Genomic DNA, 20,941 nt, shown 5'->3' with positions numbered 1-20,941 from the left:
TTTTTCAAAGTGCCACTTTATTACAAAAGTATAAACTTGACCGACATTTTCATGAATATTAATCTTGATATAAAACATTACAATCTTTTTTCATTTTTAGCACTTAATTACAAGCTTCGAGTACAAGACCCCGTAGTCTGATTAGCAAACACACAACATCAGCTGCCACATAAAACTTAGCTGGGCTTTTCAATGAACACATCATAGCTTAAGTGGCTTGGAAAAATTTAACAAAAGCACATCAAAATTCACATTGTAACTTCTTTGCAAATTTGCCACCAGAGAAGTCATTCCAAAAACACAACCAAACATAAATAGTAAAAGATAGATTTCTTGACACCAATTATATATTTATTATTATTTCTCTTTTCGTAACATACACACGCGCACATTGCGTCAACATACATAATAATAATAACCACATTGTGTGCTGGTATATTTGGTCAAATGAAGTTTTCTTCTTTAGTATCCAGGTTGAGCTGACGTTTTGGGTTCTACTTTTTATACGCTCCTTTCCCAATATCTGTGTTGGATCGTTGGCATTTATTGCACTGTTGTCTTTTTTCTGTATATTTAAGATGTCACTGGGAATCGAGAGGAGATCAGAATGTTCACCAGTGGTGTGATGAGACACAGCTATAGAGGGTTTGTTGATGGTTTGTTGGTGGATGTCAGTTCCACCATGTGTTCAGAGTTGAGGATGGTGAAATGACTATCATCAGTGATCAGGATTGTGAGGCAGAAGCAGTATCTTGGCTGATCCACAGTTTTGAGAGTGAGGACGGAGCTATTCAGTTTGTGTAGACTCCACCAGCATGCCCCCTTGACTAGATATGGCCCCTGTAGTTCAGATAGTAGTATCCTATCCTCTCTGTGGTGAAGATGAAGGCAGTGACCAACTTGACAGTAACAATTACCAGAGATTCCCAGTGACCAAAGCTATCCTGAATCAGAATGACATTTTGCTCTCTAAGAGAAACAAGGCAACATAATAACTAAACAATCAACAACATTATCAAAAAAGAAACCGTTCTTAGGTACCACATGACAGTGCTTGATTTGAGTTTTTTTTAGCATGCAACATTAAGCAGGCAAAGTGCAAGAAAAAGATCGACAAAATAAAACACTTCATTTACAGATGGCATTGGAGACAGTTGTCATGTGACATGTGATATGTAACAAATGAAAAGGGAAAAATATCTGCTATCATCTGAGAATATGGTCAAAATTATTTGTCTTTTGGGGGGAAGAAAACAACAATGTGTGCAATTTAGTTAATTATTCTCTCATAATTTGACTCTTGGTCCCTGAGCTTTCAAGTCTTTTGATTAATATTTAATTTCTTTACTTTTAATAATTTTAATTCCTTCCTGAATCACACCTTGACCAACTTGGGGGAAAGGTCTGCCGTACACAGACTAAGTGCTACATAGGGAGTAAACTGAAAGTTGTGCTCGTTCCTAAACTAGGGCTCCAGGATTGCCAGTACAATAACACTGTTTTAACCATAGAAATGAATTATATTTCAATGGTTAGACCTGCAAAAATTGGGAAGAATTTTCCAAATGTTCCCTCTAATTGTGCTCTGCACATTGTTCAAATAGTGCTGCCATCCTACAGGTTTTTCTGTAATAGTTTTGTGCTCATTTCTCATCACTACCTTTGGATTCAAGGTAGGGGTTTGACCCAGCCAAGGGCTTTTTCTTCAGCCCAGGTCGTTGACCACTGACCAACACTGTTGCCCTAGGCTCTGAAAGGCAGGAAGTTATGACTGTAATGTAAACATGTGAGTGAGCATGAGAGGGGCTCAAACAGCTCTCCTCGACCGTGATCTTCTTTTTAAATGCTAGGAAGGAGGTGAGAGGTCACAGGTCACAGAGGGAGCAGCCTTAGAGCCCAGTGACATACATCTCCATGCCGTCATTGAAGGTGAAGATGGTGGTGGTGCTGGAAGTGGCAGTTCCGCCCTGCTTCATGTCCCCTATACTCTCGTACAGGTTCTCCCCGGGCAGCAGCAGGGCTTTGGCTGGAAGGTGCTGTAACTTGGGGGTCTGCTGTGTGGGTGGTGGCGGGGGAGGCTGCTGCTGCTGCAAGGGCTGCTGGGACTTCTTCCTCCTGGGCCTGAGGGTGGCGCAGGTGTTGGGAGGCCGTTCGGTTCCTCCAACTCGCTTCCAACCACCACCACCTTCCATAGGCTCATAGGCAGGGTTGCATTCCTCCCCCGTCCCGATGGACTCGTAACAGTGGTCCTCCAGAGTTGCAGAGGCTCCTCCGACAGGCTTCCCTTCCTGCGGGGCCCAGTTCTGGGGCTTGACCACCACACTGAACCCTCCGTCTCTGTCCCGATCCCGGTCACCGCGCCCCAAGGTACGGAAGCCAATGTTTGCTGGTGGAGACCCAGGAACAGTTCTCTTCTTCTTGACTGGTTTGGAGTACATCTCTGAAGCCTGGAAACCACACAGCATTGGACAACCCTCAGTGCTAATCAGTCTGATAAACACAATGAACACATACTTTGTAATGACATACATACTCACCAGAGGAGGCTGTTGGGAGAAGCTATAGGACGACGGGCTCATTGTAATGGCTGGAATGGAACCCACATTTGACTCTGTTCCATTAATTCCATTCCAGCCATTACAATGAACCCGTCCTCCTATACTTTCCACCCACCAACCTCCACTGATACTCACCATAGCAGTAGATGGCTGTATGTTCTCTCCACTGTGAGGACTCAGAGGGCCTAAGGGTTTGTTTTGGAGCATGATGATGTCATCATCCTCTGGAGGCTTCCATATGTACTGCTCTCCATTACCCATGAACACTGCCTCCTGCCAGCCAATCAGAGAACGGGAAGAATGGGTTGTCAACACATCACATATGATTGAGATGAAACACAGCAATAAAACAAACAAAACATAGTGCTTTCGTATAATACTTGGGAGAGTGTAATGAAAAGTTCAGTTACAGGCTTATTGTTTAAAATGCCTTTACTCTCCTCTGCTAAGGACCATACAAGTCATTCCTTAAAATGGGGCATGAGAGAGAAAATGTGTGCAAACATACATATAAATGCATTACATTTGCACTCTAAACATTACAGTGAAATGTTTAGCTCTCAACAGAATTACTTGAGCTGCAGAGGCATCAGAAGAAATTGACTAAGATTCAATGCTCTCTAGGGGCTGCCTAGGGACCCAGCATCCATGACAGATCCTAAAGAAGATGCATGCTCATTCATAACACCTCAAACAGCCTTGCAGGCATAAATGTAGGAAGTATCTAGATTCTAGACCATTACAGTTGATTCATGCAAGCTGTACAGCTCTACATTACTGGAGCACAGGGGATACTAACCAAATCAAGAATACATTATGTATATTAAAACTAGGATTAGAGTCTTGACTTAAAGTACCACATCTTGTGGATTTTAACTGAAAGGTGCAGCTTGCTGTTTGAATGACAGAACAGTCAAGCAGCACCATTGTCTTTCTGCAGGGATAATGATCTGTGTTTCAATGCATTGCGTCATCTATATGGCATTGAGCCCGAGAGAGCAGCGCTGTGAAGAATGCTAAGTACAAAACATAATCTTATACAAAACACACAAACATACACACACACACACAGTCTGTGAGTAATACATGTAGTGAACTGCAAGTACATAAAGAGACATGTATAAACAGGCAGGAAAATGCAGTGAAATTAATCACCATTTCTGCACACATGGCCTTCGTCAAGGTCTGACTTTCAGACTTCCCTAACGAACAGAAATCTGTATCTGTATAATTCTGTATTATCAGACTTTTCTCTACCAACCTTGGGGAAGGTGGGCAGGTTGAAGGCCTCCGCGTTTTTCCGGGGCATCTTCACGCTGTGAGGGTGTGGCGGAAGCGGGGCAGGATGTGAAGGTGGGGCGTGGCGGGGAGGCGGCACCGGTGCCTCCCCCATATCCGTCCCACTATCTCTCTTTTGGGGGACAGCCTTGTCCACCTTCAGGAGCTTCCGGACGCAGGCGTACTCTGCAGTAGTCTCCGGGGGGTGTGGAGGAGCCATAGCCTGGGGGATGGGATCTGGCTCGGGGAGCGGTTCATTCAACCCATCCCCGTCTGGGTCAGGGGGGGCAGGGGTGTTGGCTGGGACGGCCGGAGGGGCTGGGGTGTCTGTCTCTCCGGCCCTGCCCACTATGGCGTAGAGGTTGTTATCAGGGCCACGCTTCGGGGAGGAGCGTTGACCTACCTCAGAGTAGGTGTGCTCCTCTCCCGTACCAGAGGGTACCTGGGGTAGCGTCCGTCCCCCGGAGCGCAGGTCAGAGTTGGACCGGCGGCTGGGCAGCAGCAGGAGATCCATGCTGGCCGGACGGTTCTTTTTGGATGACTCTGCAGGACACATGGAAACCAGAAAGGTTAGCATTCTTTCACACCTAAATAAAATAAGGCTTTGTAAAAGGTGTAAATATCATTGTTTGTTATGTAGTGAAGATTTCTCGAAATGGAGCTCAACATTTGTGATAGTCTTATACCTAAGAGTTCTACTCACTCTTGCCATTGCAGTTTAGCTTGTTCATCTCACCGTCGGACTTGCTGATGGAACGCAGCCTTGACTGCTTGAGTATACTCTGAAAACACACAAACAAATTATAGTTTTTCTCAATCGCTTGAATGCATAATGTATCCATGCTTTACCTAAAAGGATGCTCACAGCTGAGGTAAATGTGGTAATATGAGGGATTCTCTGCTCACCATGTCCATCAGCCTGTGTTTCCCACCTTCACTGGAGACATTATGTGTCTTTCCCTTCCTGTAATAAACACAACATTTCATGTACTATAAAGACGCAAATAGCTGTGTGCGCGTGCACATGGTCATAGTCATTAACTCGTCTCACCTCTGGCAGCCCACACAGAGCACCACGATGAGGATGGTGACGACGAAGGCTGAGGCAGCAGCGATAGCACCCAGCAGCAGGACTTTGCCGTAGGAAGGAGACGTGAAGTTCAGCCCGTCCTGCATGGAGGCCATGTGGGAGCGCTGGCGCTCGCTCTCTCACAACCACACACACACACTCACCACACACATGCACACCGCACACGTAGGCACCACGACCTCCCTGGGATCTGCAGAGATGGAGAAGGAGAGGAAATAATTGTGTGTTTGTCATACAGATCAGCTGCTCTTATTTAAGCCCCCGGAATTGTACGGGGAATGGGGAACTTGGGCAAACATGTAATTCAAATAAAAGGAGAACATATCATGAAAAACAGTTGCTTGAATTGCTCCATTTGTTCCATTGCTCCAACGACCAACAAAAGAAAGACATAGGAATAACCAAAATACCAACCACAGCATTTCTGACCTCCTTTTCTTTGTCCTCTTTTCCTCTCCACTGACTGTCATTTACCCTGTGGCATCTTTATCTTCCTTGGCTCGTTAAGGATTTGGGGCATTTCTGACATATCCACAAACGTCAGGTACCTAACCTGTTGTGTCCAAAGAGCCCATAGTACTACAATCAACATCAGTGGAATTAATATCCAGATTCATATGTGTGCTGGACTTTATCTTTGAAACTACACTTAATCTTTAGTCTTCAGGGACCACCCTCACCAGGACCTTTCCTCTACACACACATACGCTGTACCAATAATCCCTGAGAGAAACCAGTTGAAGATATGCTGATATATGTGTTTAAGTGTAATGTAATTCACCCCTGTAACTATCATGATTTGCCCCATGTTTGAATCAATCCTGTACAACAGTGTAAATATTAACAGGGTCAATGAGTCACATGGAAGCTAAAAATACTGTTACACAGACACCGGAACAGAGAGAGGCACACATCATTATCTTATTCCAAAACCAAAGAGAAGAGAGAGAACAGAGGAAACCATATTTTCTTTGATTATATTGTCCTCCAAGCTTTTTCCTCTCTCAGTGAAAGAGAAGTTTAAGGTGGACGGTTTGATTGAAACAAAGAGGAAAAGTCCTTATCAGGATTATTTCATGATGCCCTCCAAATCTCCAAGCGACAGCAAATATGTTTCTGATATAACTGTCCTGGCTGACTAATCAGTCGCATACTTATTGAACTACATGATTACAGAAGAAAACATATTCCCCACCAAGTATTTTGAACCAGCAACCCCCAAGGTGCTAGCCTATTTTGAAACAGGTTCCCAAATCTCTTCTCCCAGATATATTCGTTGGTGAATATACTGTAACAGTCTTTATACATTACGATTCATATGACTCACTTCACTCTGATCTATAGTCTAAAGTCTCTATACCTTCAACTTTATGACTTCTCCAGAGTTTATCATAGCCTCTTGTTGACTAACAGTTGAAGTTGAGTCGGGATGGTCTCAATTAGTACAGAAGGAAAGAGTTATATAGCTTAACTTTCTCTCTGCATGTGGCTATGGTTGGACATCTGTGCTTCTGAATATATTTATGCTAACTATGGACCTGGCATGAAAAACATTTGACATTTCAAATCCTCAGGTCACACAGCATGCTGAGGTACAGTATAATGTGTTCTTTATGTCCTTGTTAACAGTAGAACATTGTTTTCTGCGCTACTACCCCCACCTCCTCCCAAACACTAGTTCAGACCAGCTGCTAGGTAATTAGGAGGTACTGTGATGTATGTCCAGTTTCACAGGTGCTTTTCCCCTCTTCAATTAACTCCTATTAGGTTCCTCCTATATTTTTATCTCTCGCACACAAAAACAAACCCTTATCTCCCATGACTGTCTGACATCCCTATCGCTCAACCATTTCTTCAGTTAGACATAATAGTCAATTGGCTCCTACACACTGAAACAGAGAGCTCTGCACTGAATCCTGTTCCGGTATAGCAAAAATGGTTTGGGGTGTGTTTAGGGGGTTCTGGGCAGGTGGGGGGAGTTTTGGGCTGTGAGTCTTTGTGCCTGCATCATCCATTCTATAGAAATAGATGAGGTTGTGAATAATGTAGCACTGATTTGCAACATATGGAAATTCCACACAGGGAATTTCAACACCAACAGATATGCATGTTTCTGCCAAGTGTTGATATCTTTAAAGCATTTATCTTATGTCCTCCTTGGGATTGGGAGTAAATAATTGGTGGAATGCACACACATTATTTTTTGGTTTTAGCCAAAAGAGTGTCTATGGTCAGATCAATTCAGTGGCTATGGGACCAATGTGCCAATTTGGTATGCACTTACATGGTTAGTATTGTAGCTCATTAGCATACTAGTGTGGTGATCCAAAATGGCTGAAGCAGCTCAGATAAATTAGCCTTAGCCTTACCATTGCAGTGGGTTGTGGTGGTGGTCTGTACAGTGTTAGTAGGGCACATGTTTACATTGTAAATTATATGGGAGAGAAAGTTCTGATTCTTCCAAAAATATGGTTTCATCCAAACGGCCTTCAGCTGTTCTCGTAAGTATGATGCAGAGTGCTCTCAACAGGGCACAAACACAAACTGTGCTCTTTCTTGGCTCGCAAAATTAGTCCCTGCTTGATAAATATGAATAGAATTGATTAATAAATTACATTTCGCTACAGTAGAAAGCCAACCACTACATACCTGTACAGATCTTTTGGCAATGACTGTACAATACATTGAAGCAGGAAACATGCTTAATAACACCTCTGTATTACCTTACAACTTAACCGACATACCTATATATTATATACTGTGTGTAAAGCATGTCATAAAAGTGTTAAATACAGGGGAAGTATAAACAGGAGAGGTGAACAAACCTTTAACTTTACATAATTTAAAAAATTCAAATGTCTTTAACTGCTTTCCAACTCCCTCCCCAGAGTTGACCCAGAATATATATTTTGTAACACGCTCACAAGAATATCCTGAATATTCTGAAATACCCAAATGGATCCAGAAAGACATATTCTATTCATTCATAAATCTGACAGTGTATCTAAATCACCTTGAGAACAGAACACAGATGTTTTGAGCAAGGGTAAGGCAAGAGGAAGTGGAGCAGAGTAAGGCTGAAAGGAGGGTGAGGAAGGAAGAGAGAGGCAGGCACATCAGTGTGTGCGTGGGAGTTCCGTGACAGGTGTTTGAGGAAGCTGAAAAGCTGATGATGAGAGGAGACTGTCACATTTCCAGAGCCAGGTTCCCAGAGCTGCTGCCTTGTTGTCTCTGTCGGTCCACCTCCTCCTCCTCCTCCCAACATATTCTACTCTACTCTCTCTCTCTCTCTCTCTATCCCCTGCCTTACCCCTTGGCTCATAGTCAGAGTGACGCCTCAGCACTGCAGTGTAATCTCTGGCCCTGGAGCAGCTTTCTCTAAGCCAACCAATTGGATGTTGCGCTCCGAGCAGAGCAAAGCAGTCAAATGGCCCTCCACCAGAGGCTCCTCTGCTAAACAAAGCCCCTCTCCCCAGCCACAGAGAAAACCCCCTCATCCTATGGCACTCTACTATGCGCTTAAACCTCAAACTGTAAATGTTCATTCTTCTTCTAACCCTTGTGTTGCCCTACCTGTCTGTGTGTTACTGGGGTGACAGGAGGCTGGTCATGTCAGGGTATAAGGGAGCTAAGAACAGGACATGTGGTGTGGGTCCTTGAGAGGCCATAGATACAAGTTTTAGAGCATGTTGATGCACCTCTTTATGCCTACATTATGTCTTTAAGCCTGTATCTGTATGCACATCTGTTTTGTGGAGAAGGGATCTGCATGTGTATTTAATTTGTATAGTCTGGAAAGGGTACTGGGTTGGAAATCGTAAAAAAGGGTAAAGGCTGGCTGACAACTCAATGAGCGTACAGAACGCCTTCCAGAACCTGCACGAGAACTGAGCACCCCGGTCGGAAACCATGTCATCTGGGAATCCGTGGATCCGGAAGACGTGCAGCACCATAAGGTGGGCCGTCTCCTTGGCCGAGGGTAGTTTGGGGAGAGGAATGAAGTGGGCGGCATTGGAAAACCGGTCGACCACAGCCAGGATGGCAGTGTTGCCCTCAGACGGGGGGAGACCCATGACGAAATCCAGGGATATATGGGACCAGGGACGGTGAGGGACAGGCAGTGGTTGAAGCAGACCAGCCAGAGCTTGCCGAGGAGTCTTGTTCTGTGCACAGACCGTGCAGGCGGCGACAAACAAGGCAACATCCGGAACCATAGTAAGCCACCAAAAGCGTTGTCCGACGGGAGCCCGGGTGGCAGGCAAGCCTGGAGGAATGGGCCCACTCCAGGACCGCGGATCGGACTGTGTCAGGCACAAACAACCGGTTATCTGAGACCCCCCAATTGTTTCCCTACACCCTAGCTGAGTGCCGTCGCCAGGCACGAGGTGGGAAGGATGGTCTCGGGCTCCGGGGTGGTAACTGTGGAGTTATAGTGGCGAGACATGGCATTCGGCTTGACGTTCTTGGACCCCGGCCGGTAGGAGAGGGAAAAGTTGAACCGGGTAAACAGCAGGGCCCATCTCGCCTACCTGGAGGTGAGGCGCTTGGCGGTGTGGAGATACTCCATGTTTTTGTTGTCGGTCCACACAATGAACGGATGTTCCGCCCTTTCTAGCCAATGCCTCCATTCCTCCAACGCCATTTTCACAGCAAGAAGCTCCCAATTCCCCACATCGTAGTTCCTCTACGTGGCGTTGAGGCGGTGGGAGAAGAAGGCACAGGGATGCAGCTTAAGGTCCAGGGCAGAACGTTGGGACAGGACAGCCCCCACTCTGACATCCGAAGCATCGGCCTTCACTACGAACTGACGGGAAGGGTCAGGATGAACCAAGATAGGAACAGTGGTGAAGCGGTGTTTGAGGTCCCAGGACGCCCGGTCAGCAACAGAGGACCCCGTGAACGGAACCTTGGTAGAGGTGAGTGCAGACAGGGGGAGGCCAGGGTGCTGTAACCCCGGATAAAGCGGTGTAAAAATGGGCAAACCTCAGGAAGCATTGTAGCTGCACCCTGGATGTAGGCTGGGCCAATCCACCCCCGCTTACACCTTCCTGGGAGCAGAGATGATGTAGCCCAGAAAGGGAATGGTGGAGCGATAGAACTTGCACTTTCCACCTTAACAAACAGCTGGTTCTCCAGAAGGTGCTGGAGAACCTGTCTGATGTGGAGCACGTGTTCTTGGGGGGAGTGGGAGAAGACGAGGATGTCATCAATGTAGACGAAGACGAACCGGTTCAACATGTCACGGAGAACATCATTCACCAGAGCCTGGAACACAGCAGGGGCGTTGGTGTGGCCAAAGGGCATGACCAGATATTCGTAGTGGCCGCTGGCCATGTTGAAGGCGGTCTTCCACTCGTCCCCCTCTCGTATCCACACCAGGTGGTAGGCATTTCGTAGATCCGGCTTGGAGAAAACAGTGCCCCCCTGGAGTGGCTCGAAGGCAGAGGAAATAAGTGGTAGCGGATAACGGTTCTTCACAGTAATGGCATTGAGTCCCCGGTAGTCAATGCACGGGCACAAGGTCTTGTCCTTTTTCTCCACGAAGAAGAACCCTGTGCCAGTGGGAGAGGAAGAAGGACGGAAAATCTTGCAGCTAGGGAGTCCCCAATGTAGGTCTCCATAGCCTTGGTCTCTGGTCCCGACAGAGAGTACAGACTTCCACGGGCGGCTGGTGCTAGGGAGAAGGTCAAACCTGCAGTCATAGGGACGGTGCGGCGGAAGGGAAGTAGCCCGGGACTTGCTGAATACCTCCCGGAGGTTCTGGTACTCCGCGGGAATGGCGGAGAGGTCTGGAGCAGCTTCTGAGCCCCCAGGAAGACGTCCCAGGCTAGGTTGCGCCGACTTCAGACAATGGGCGTGGCAGAACGGACTCCAGCCCATGATAGCACCCGTAGACCAGTTGATGAGGGGATTGTGTCGCTGGAGCTAGAAGAATCCCAAAACCACGGCAATCTGGGGAGACTTGATGAGCAGTGGTGTTATGGGTGACCCGACCTATAGAGTGCCGTCTAGCGCTCTTCCATCCATGGGAATGGAGAGGGGCTGAGTGGGGATGTTCAGCTCGGAAGCCAGTGTGGCTTCCAAAAAGCTCTCATCGGCCCCAGAGTCAATGAGGACCCGGAGAGATTTGGACTGGTTTCCCCACAGCAGAATGGCATGAAAAGGGGTGCGACTAAGGGAAGCAGAAAAGTTCTCCATATGGTCCACCAGAGTACTCGCTCCTACCGGTGAGCCTGGTCTTTTAATGGACAAGAGGACACAAAATGACCAAAAGTCCGACAATACAGACAGCTCTTTGTGTTGATCCTGTATTGCCGTTCCACTGATAACAGCTCAGCTCTACCTAGTTGCATAGGCTCGGGAAACAGTGCCTCTGCCATCTTCGGCAACTCTTGAGGGAGGAAACCTCGGGTGCTCTCAGCAACGGGACCGTCGGGGACTTCCGGGATGACTTGGAGGCGAGGTGGAATTCCTAGACGTGTGAGCGAAATTGAATTTCCTCTCCATCCGGCATTCCCGTAATCGCCCATCGATGCGGATGGTCAAAGCGATGAGGGAATCAAGATCTGTGGGTAACTCCCGAGCTGCAAGCTTGCGGAAATCCACCGCATAGTCGACCACACTGTGGGCGTCCTGCCCGAAGCTGGATTAGCTTCCGGGCAGTTTCTCTCGGGGCATCAAAAACCTTCCTCACCTCTCCCACGAACCCCTCCAGACTCACACACATGGCTGGCTGTTGTTCCCATACGGCCATGGTAGCCCAGGTGAGAGCCCTACCGGACAGCAGCGTAATGAGGTAGGCTATCTTGGAGTGATCTGAGGGGAAGGAGGAGAGCTGAAGCTCGAAAATGAGGGCACACTGAGCTAGAAACGCCCGACAGGTGCTGGGCTCCCCATTAAAGCGTTCCGGGGGAGGTAAACGGAATTTCCACGTGTTGATCAAAAACGAGGGCACTGTCAGCCGTCAGTGTAGCTAGCTAGCATGCTAACTTTATCTAGCTAGCTAATATTATCTGTTGTTGCTGTGTGTTTTTTTTTAACTACACCGCATTCAAAGGATTTGCCAGCTGACTATGGCTTCTAGCACTGGATTTGTCATAAGCACTAATTTAGGGAAAACTTTGCCACAGATGGAAACCACTGGCCGATCTTTGACTTGTAGTTAAGCAAAACTTTAGTGGTAAAAACCATTCATCTTGGGGGCGACCGTGGGAGCGGGTTTTCAAAATGCTATCATATCACGCAATTATATATTTGACCATTTATAAAATGGTCATATATTCAAATTTTAAAAAATACAGACTAACTCAAAAATAAGTGAAAATGTACAAATTATCCAATGGATATGATAATTTTCTGGTAAAAAAACAACAACTAAAAAGTGGAGGTGCAAAAACATACGTTTGTGCCCCTTATTTTAATTTGCTCCATGGCTCAGGCGGCCAAGTGGACATAAGGCTGTCATCTCAGTCACGAAGAGGAAAAACTTTGCAGCTGTTTGTAATTAATAAACAATGCCATGCTGGTGGGTGGTAACATTAAAAAAAAAACAGCAACTGAAACGAAACGTAGGCTAAAAATCATTTGTATGGCTTGGGAAAAGACAACACATTCACACGGATTTGAACGAAGTGGGCAGTTCGGATTTGTCAATTCAAGCCAAAATATATCATACTTTGACTAAAACGATGACTTATTGACTTAAATCATTGTGCAACATCATGGGTAATATTTGGCCTTGGTTTCTCATCTCGAAAAAGTAGATTTCTACTGGTGTGGGCCTTTAAATTTTGTTCAATATGGCAGAAATAAATACTACATTTCACAGAAAGCATTAGTTAAACCCTCAAGTTGACCCTGAGGTCTTCAAAAAGAAGCCAAATAAATGAAATGGTTGTTGGAAATATAATTGGCTATTGTAAGCGCTATATTTAAAAGAGTATACGAACATTGTTTCTAGAGAAAAGTTATATATTCTTTGGTATCTGGAAATGTGACCTGTCAGATTCAATGAAACTCTCATGTTCTATGGCTGAGTGGAATTTCTTTGAATTGCACTGAATTGAATTCTACATCATGTCACTCAAGCTGAAATTCAAATTCTACATCCTGTGGGGTGTGGCCAATTCAATTTGAATTTCAACTCATGAGTTGATTGGGAGTCAATTGCACCATTCTGAATTGAGCACAACCCTGACACACACACACACACACACACACACACACACACACACACACACACACACACACACACACACACACACACACACACACACACACACACACACACACAAACACACACACTCATATGCAAACAGATACATTGTCTCTATTCTCTCTATGTCCTGAACTCACCCTGGCCACAGCAAGCATAGCACTTAAGTCCTGATCAATCAATTGGGAGATGATGTGGAGAGCAGCCCCACCTTTTATCTGTGAGTCATTCCAGCCACACACAGACAGACAGACAGACACACACAGACAGACACCATGAGCACATTGAGCCACAATTCAATCTGTGTGTGTGTGTTTGCGCGAGTGCGTGCGTGTGTGTGCGAGAGAGAGAGAGAGAGAGAGACAGAGAGGGAGAGAAAGGGAGAGAAAGGGAGAGAGAGACAGAGACAGAGAGGGAGAGAAAGGGAGAGAAATGGAGAGAGAGAGGGAGAAAGAGAGGGAGAGAAAGGGAGAGAGAGAGAGCGAGGGAGAGAGAGAGAGAGAGAGAGAGAGGGAGAGAAAGGGAGAGAAAGGGAGAGAAAGGGAGAGAGAGACAGAGACAGAGAGGGAGAGAAAGGGAGAGAAAGGGAGAGAGAGAGAGAGAGAGAGAGAGAGAGAGAGAGAGAGGGAGAGAAAGGGAGAGAGGGAGAGAGAGGGAGAAAGAGAGGGCGAGGGAGAGAAAGGGAGAGAGAGAGCGAGAGAGAGAGGGAGAGAGAGAGAGAAAGAGGGTAAAAGAGACATGATGATGATGTGAATGAGGTCAGATGCTTGCTTGCAATAACATTAACCATTTTAGCCTTGAGTGAGGGAGAATATTGTCTGTGAGATGATTCTCAGTTGCATGTATTCATCCATGCATTTAAGTGTGCACTGAATGCTAAATAGATCTATAAAGGCTTAGGCTACTACAGGGAGCTGGTTCATACACTGGCCCTGTGCTTCTTCTCTCCCTGGCTCTGAGCTCCAACTGAGATTCATTTGTCTGCACCCTTTGCTGCTGACAAAAGCAAATCCCAAACCACCTTCTCCTTTGATACATTTTATCCTGTAGCAAACTCAAATGTATTTCGTCTTCTCCACAAGTAGGCTACACACAATGCTTCCTATTCAACCTCTTCATTACGCATCAGTAGAGTAGCCTGCTATGTGAGCCTAATGATTTGCGCCCTTGCCTGCGCTGCACACCGCGACTCTCTCATAGGTTGAATGGGTTTTAACATCTCATCGAAAACCCCGACAGCTCAAACTGCAGTGATTCCGGAGACAACAGGTTAAAGACCAAACACGGAGCAGGCATGGCTGGCACAACATGACTCTAGCCATGACAGAGAAGACTGGGTGTGAACACGCGAGGTGAATTTGGCAGTGCCAAGGCATTTGAGAGAATCACCAAAAAGGTTCAGAGACACACGCACACATGAGAATCGATGTAGTGATTGTCATGTGTGCGTGTTCTCATTCACTGACCAAGCTTGGTGATCTCTTATCAAACACAAATATTGGTCTAATATGAATTATCTGTATTATTCAAAGAAGCCTCTCGAATACTAAGCATGCGATGTAAACGTAGTCTAGCCTATACATAACGTTTCCATAATGCCCGCATGCAATTCCATTAAGGTTCTCTGACGAATCGGTTAATCAGACGTCTAATCACAAAAGCCAGGCAATGAAGTGACATTGTGGCTGTTGCACACGTGTCTGCTCTATTAAATGCATGACCCATTGGAAATAAAGGTAACGGAGCCTGTGAACACAAAGGAAAAAAATCGCGAGGAGAAATGCATTTAGCTTACCAATCAATTATCAAATTGAAAAATATTAATAAGCTAATCAAATTTATGTCAGCAGAAAATCTATAATACAATTATGGGGGTATATGAAAACCCCACATGCTCTAGGCAGAGCATTGCGCCAGGAGCTGATCTCATACTCACTCAGCTCAGAGATTCCGGAGGCGCGACGGCGCGCAGCGTCCACTTTGGTCTGTTCCTTCAATTTCTGCGTCCACTCAGACCATCCACTCCCCGCTAGCATAATCAATTACAGCGACAACTGGAGCCTCTTGTGTGAGAAAACATGACCCTAATGCAGCATTGCATACGGCATTTTTGGACACCTCCGCGAAAAGCAAAGCCAGCAGACAGATTAACTATTTTCCTCTGTATCCCCTGTGTTGTATCGAACCCTCAGATGTTCCTCCACAGTTTCTCAAGCACCCTCCATCTCTACACTAGTCCTCAGCTCCGTGGTAGAGCCATGTGACAGGGGGAACTGGAGAACCCCAATTATTAATTTGTGATTTGCTTCTAGCGTCATCTCTCGGAAGGATGGAGAAGTGCCGGGAATGGAGTGCGTGGAGATTGGAATAACATTTCAATCTAAACCATCACACGGATGTGGACGTCTGAGGTGAAGTAGATGACCATGTGTAGGCTTATACATGTGTAATAATAATGTGGTAAGTGGTAGCCTGATGCTTTGTAATCACCAACGATGGGTCATAATTTGGTTGATCAGGCTGTGTTATCACATCACTGGATGAAAACAAATAATTATTATGATGTGTTTTACTGTGTCACAGTCATAGAACTTCCGTTTGACAATAGTGCTGACAAACCATCACCACGATTCCAACCTGGCCTATTGACTGGCGCTGTCCTTCAGCTCCACCCAAACACGTGCACAATGGTGTGTGCGGGTTTTTCTGTTCCCGCGTTTTGCTGCTTGGGTTATAGACTTCAATATGGGTTGAATTTATCTTTTTAGTACTTCCATGGTCCACAGTATAGGAACCAACTACTGACGTGTTACACTAGTTAGTGCACTAGTGCAGCGTAGAGCGTCCTTAGCGCCACACCTAGCAGAGCATCGGAGTAGGGGAATTACTATGCCCCCTACCCTCCCCCTCGTTGTAACAGCCTTATGTGTTTTCCTTTTCAGCTCGTTTTGTTCCACCACTGCAAACCACGACACGTCCCCCAGACCGGAGAGCTTGTTTGGATATGGGAAGGACTATTCAACTTGCCCCTATGAATTTATAAAAAGTTGCTTTGCTGTTTCGATTCGCCTATTTGGAAGCCATTTATGCAGATAGAGAATGGGGTGCTGTTCAGGACGTTGTATGCTGATCTTCCTCTGCGCTCTCCAAGTGGTGAGATCATTCTTCTGCGATGATGCTATCTCTATACAGACTTTCAAAACACACCTGCTCTACCATAGCCTTGATTTACTTCTCTTCGATGATTACTGCCACTTCTGCTGGCTGATGTTGTTGAAATTGTTTTTGGAATGACAAAACGAAGTAGGCAAATTTTGCGCGTTTGAGATAAACGTGTAAATTAGAGTTCCCACGACACACCAAAGTCTTTCCATTTCCATATCTAACTAAATTGAATATATATTTGTGTGCTGAGAAAACCAAATTTAAGTTTATTATAATAAGATAAATATTTCACATCAAATAAAACATCAATCAAACATAAATTACTATTTCTCTCTAACATAATTTTTTGAAATTAAGATTTTTGTATTCATGCTCACCATAACTACAAGCTATGGGTCAACACTGAAAAGAAAATAATTGATTGTGTGCTTTTAGAATACAAAAATATGCATGTTTATCTTGCTTGCATGAGTTGCCTAAGGGGAAAGGGAGCCAACCCCCACTTTGCCTGAACCTTAGTCCCACTTTGTCCCGCTCTTTCTTCCAACCCTACCCCCCTTTTGACTGATTGAGAAGGCGACTCAGAGGACAGAATTCATATCCCTGCTCTGCCCCTCTCCCTGAAACATGCTTTGTCCCAGTGTCTCAGTTACCTTGACAACCCAGAGAGAGCAGTCAGCATGGGAAAAAATGAGTCTAGTGAATGCTTTGTAGGAGAGATGACCGTTTAACACCACCATCCATCACTTCAGAACCAACTGTTTAGATGAGAATTTCTGGAGAGTCTGGAAGCAGTGAGTGGATGACTTGATAAGATGCTTCCTCATGCATAATTCAGGTCATAGAGATTCATAACCCACCATCTCTTTCTGCCCCTCCTACTTTCTCCCTCTGACATCCCAGATGACAGCATTGGAGAGGCAGGCTTTTGACTTCCTTGGGTACCAGTGGGCTCCCATCATGGTCAACTTCCTGCAAATAATCATGGTTACCCTCGGCCTCTTTGGCACCATTCAGTACAGACCACGCTACGTTGTTCTAGTAAGTCACATCTAGACCACACTACTTTTGTGTTAATCTGCCCCAGGCTACCCTACAATGGCCCCAGGCTACCCTACAACGCCCCAGGCTACTCTACAATGGCCCCAGGCTACCCTACAATGGATAATGTTGTGTTTTTGTCTACGATAAATAAAAGCAGTCCTCGCGGGTAATATTACTGTTAATCCATAATCCAATCTATAATAGCTTTAAGGGATCACATGTGGTGTAAGAATGTTCATGTGCTGCAAATATAAATATTGATCCCACGTTATATTAAACATAGAGGAAGTTGTGTAATTAAATGGTTATTACACAGGCAAGTTTAAATTGCATGACATGTGCCTATTCTTCATAGAAGAAAGGTACTGTACTTGTTGAAGGCAAAGTCATTTGTGTAACTATTGTGGAAAAGCATTGGCCACTGTTACAATTCTGTCATGTATAGAGGTTTGCCTCCATACAAATAGATAGACATTATGTGTCTAAAATTATCCTCAAATATATTTTCATCCCTCAGTACCTGCTGTGGACATTACTGTGGGTGGCCTGGAATGTCTTTGTGAGCTGTCTCTACTTGGACCTGGGAGGCCTTTCCAAGGTATTGGTCACTAATATTCAGACCCGCTATCAACTAATGTATTTGCTTCGCCTTGAATTGTGTATTATTTTGGCACTGGATCAATCAGTCTTTCTTTTCCCAAACAATTACAGACCGTAACTACATAAACATGCTATTATGAACATGAACAATCCATATGCTGTGTCACGGCAGGAGAGCGACCTGCTATCCCTGGGTGTATCCTCACACCGTTCATGGTGGAAAGACAACGGGCCAGGCTGTGACGACAGGGACCTTCCTGCCACTAGATGGCAGAGTCTGGAGAGCCCAAAACTCATCTATGCTCTGGGATGCTGGCTGGAATACCAATACATAGAGGTCCTACATTGTATCATACAACTCCTAATCTCTGTGAGTACTCTCTCTCTCTCTCTCTCTCTCCTTCTTTCTCTCTCTCCTTCTTTCTCTCTCTCTCTCTCTCTCTCTCTCTCTCTCTCTCTCTCTCTCTCCTTCTTTCTCTCTCTCCTTCTTTCTCTCTCTCCTTCTTTCTCTCTCTCTCTCTCTCTCTCTCTCTCTCCTTCTTTCTCTCTCTCCTTCTTTCTCTCTCTCTCTCGCTCTCTCTCTCCTTCTTTCTCTCTCTCTCTCCTTCTTTCTCTCTCTCTCTCTCTCTCTCTCTCACACAAACACACAATTAAATAAATTCTGAATGTACCCATGTGGTGGTGGTATTCATTGGAATGTAATGTTACATGTTGCCCACACACTCACACATACATACACTGACACTCTAATACACACACACACACAAACACTACATATGCTCACACACACAAAATAGGGCTCGTAAGTAAGCATTTCACAGTAAAGTTGTTGTATTTGGCGCATGTGACAAATCAAATTTGATTTGAACGTTGAACTGGTGGTCTCTGTGTTTGTGCCTACAGCTCTTGGGATTCGTCTATGCCTGCTATATGGTCAGCACCTTCACTGAGGAGGAGGACAGCTGTATGTGAATTTAAAGTGCATTTTACACATGGTCACAACACACTTTACAAAGAAAACACATACACAATTTAATACACATACTAGAACAGATAGTAAGGCATAAGGTCACAGCCACATGTAATACTGTCAAGTAGGGCCGGGACAATACCAGTATCCTGATACTTGTTAGTATAGTGGCAAGGAAACAAAACACGGATCGGATATAACTTCTTTAGAAAAAAGGCCATGAAGTTGGAAACAAACATAATTATGTTGTCATCCAGAGTCACATTCATTTATTTCCCAAGCTATAGCACACAATATTTTACATGAAGCAGGTTTTTAAAGGACTAAAGAGTTAGGTCTGCTTCATGTTTTCATTTTTGCCATGGAAAAAAATCTGCGATACTGGTATCATCACTGTCCTACTGTCAAGGCCTCTTCTTTCCTTTTTTTATTTTTATGTTTCACTTGTTTTAATCATTTAGACCCTTTTATTTAATAGTTGGTTTTAACTGTCTATAGCTAAAAAACAAAACATGAAATTAGTGTTGCATTATTTTATATTTATTCATATAATTATGTTTTCTTTTTCAGTTAATTTCATTGGTGGGGTCCATTATCCATCTAAACCATCGCCGCTGTATTTATAGTGTACAATTGGGCTGTAAGTACCATTACTTTCTCAGGGGGAACAAAATCTTACATATTCGGCCCACACGTGTGTGTGTGTGCACATATTTAATATTGCAACATGTATTCAGTATGTTTCTGTCTGAGACTGTGCAGTTACTTTACCATCATGTTTTGATTTACAGACTATAAGTAAAGGCTTGCAAGTGGGTTGAAAATGACTGACAAGCAAGGAGGGCAGAAGAGGAACGAGTGAGTGAAATACCTACTTTGGAAGAGTGAAATCACATCTCCAGTCACTGAAACAGAAGACATTCCCACACTGCTCAAAAACATAATTCCTCAGCCTCCCGGCACTCTTAATGCATTCTAGCCTACACCAACAGTTCAGTGCAGTTATGGTCAATACTAGCCTGGTCCCAGGTCAGTTTGTGCTTTTGTCTACTCCATTGTCATTGTCAAGCTGTTTGGCATGACAATTCCATAAGTAGTTGGCAAGAGAGGAGAAACAACAGAGTGGCACCCTGCAGGCTATACAGTAGGTCAGTACAGGTACAATCAGAAAACTACTGATACTTCTGACATAACATGTATCAGTATACTGGGAATGGTATTTGTTGTATTTTGGTATTTTGAACTTTATTAGGATCCCCATTAGCTGTTGCAAAAGCAGCAGCTACTCTTCCTGGGGTCCACACAAAACATGAAATATAATACAGAATGACATAATACAGAACACCATTAGACAAGAACAGCTCAAAGACAACTACATACATTTTTTTAAAAGGCCCACGTAGCCTACATATCAATGCATACACACCAACTATCTAGGTCAAAGAGGGGAGAGGCGTTGTGCCACGAGGTGTTGCTTTATCTGTTTTTTGAAACCAGGTTTGCTGTTTATTTTAGCAATATGAGTGGTAGCCTAATACTTTGTAATCACCACCCAAACACGTGCACAATGGCGTGCGCGGGTTTTTCTGTGCCCGCGTTTTCCTGTTTGGGTTATAGACTTCAATATGAGTTTGGACTTATCTTTTTAGTACTTCCATGGTCCACAATATGGGAACCAGTTGTTTTAGGTCCTGTGGGCCTATGCAATGTTTGTGTATGACCCCAGGTGAGGGTTGCTGAAAGTGAACAATTTGGGTGGAAAGAATGGACAAATATTTGTTTTTGAGAAAATATCACTGAGCCCAAAAATGTTCTTGGTCCTGTGCACATATAGGCTACTAAACATTTATGCATTGTCCCTTCCACAAGCACCACCAACTACTGGCGCCACACCTACCAGAGCATCGGAGTAGGGGAATTACTATGCCCTACTCCGGCAATGGAGTAGGCAAAAGCACAGCTGAAGGAAGTTCCATGCAATTAGGGGTCTGTATAATACTGTACACTTTCTTGAATTTGGG

At 44.8% G+C, this 20,941-nt stretch overlaps 2 protein-coding genes across 6 annotated transcripts; one reads left to right on the top strand and one right to left on the bottom strand.

Moving 5' to 3' along the window:
* LOC115168055 (translation initiation factor IF-2-like) lies at positions 1-15,380 on the bottom strand. Its single transcript, XM_029722927.1, has 7 exons — positions 15,078-15,380; positions 4,888-5,116; positions 4,743-4,800; positions 4,540-4,618; positions 3,820-4,379; positions 2,694-2,831; positions 1-2,447 (listed from the first exon to the last, which is right to left on the bottom strand). Exons 2-7 carry the CDS (start codon positions 5,019-5,021, stop codon positions 1,890-1,892), a joined length of 1,527 nt encoding a protein of 508 aa, XP_029578787.1. The 5' UTR covers positions 5,022-5,116; positions 15,078-15,380; the 3' UTR covers positions 1-1,889.
* A 21-nt stretch (positions 15,381-15,401) lies between these two features.
* On the top strand, positions 15,402-20,234 carry LOC115168056 (sodium/potassium-transporting ATPase subunit beta-1-interacting protein 3-like). Of its 5 annotated transcripts, XM_029722929.1 has the most exons (8): positions 15,402-15,601; positions 16,084-16,294; positions 17,210-17,347; positions 17,868-17,948; positions 18,123-18,320; positions 18,854-18,914; positions 19,491-19,560; positions 19,712-19,744. In XM_029722929.1, exons 2-7 carry the CDS (start codon positions 16,241-16,243, stop codon positions 19,544-19,546), a joined length of 588 nt encoding a protein of 195 aa, XP_029578789.1. In that variant the 5' UTR covers positions 15,402-15,601; positions 16,084-16,240; the 3' UTR covers positions 19,547-19,560; positions 19,712-19,744. The 5 variants fall into 5 exon arrangements, with proteins under 5 accessions (XP_029578789.1, XP_029578791.1, XP_029578793.1 ...); XM_029722928.1 differs by lacking the exon at positions 15,402-15,601 and having other exon boundaries at positions 15,829-16,294; XM_029722932.1 differs by lacking the exons at positions 15,402-15,601; positions 16,084-16,294 and adding an exon at positions 16,810-17,100.
* Positions 20,235-20,941: the final 707 nt, after the last annotated feature.

Source organism: Salmo trutta, chromosome 30, assembly GCF_901001165.1.
Source record: "Salmo trutta chromosome 30, fSalTru1.1, whole genome shotgun sequence".
NCBI lineage: Eukaryota > Metazoa > Chordata > Actinopteri > Salmoniformes > Salmonidae > Salmo > Salmo trutta.
The sequence above is the reverse complement of the archived record's forward strand: the minus strand, read 5'-3'. Positions and strand labels throughout refer to the sequence as shown.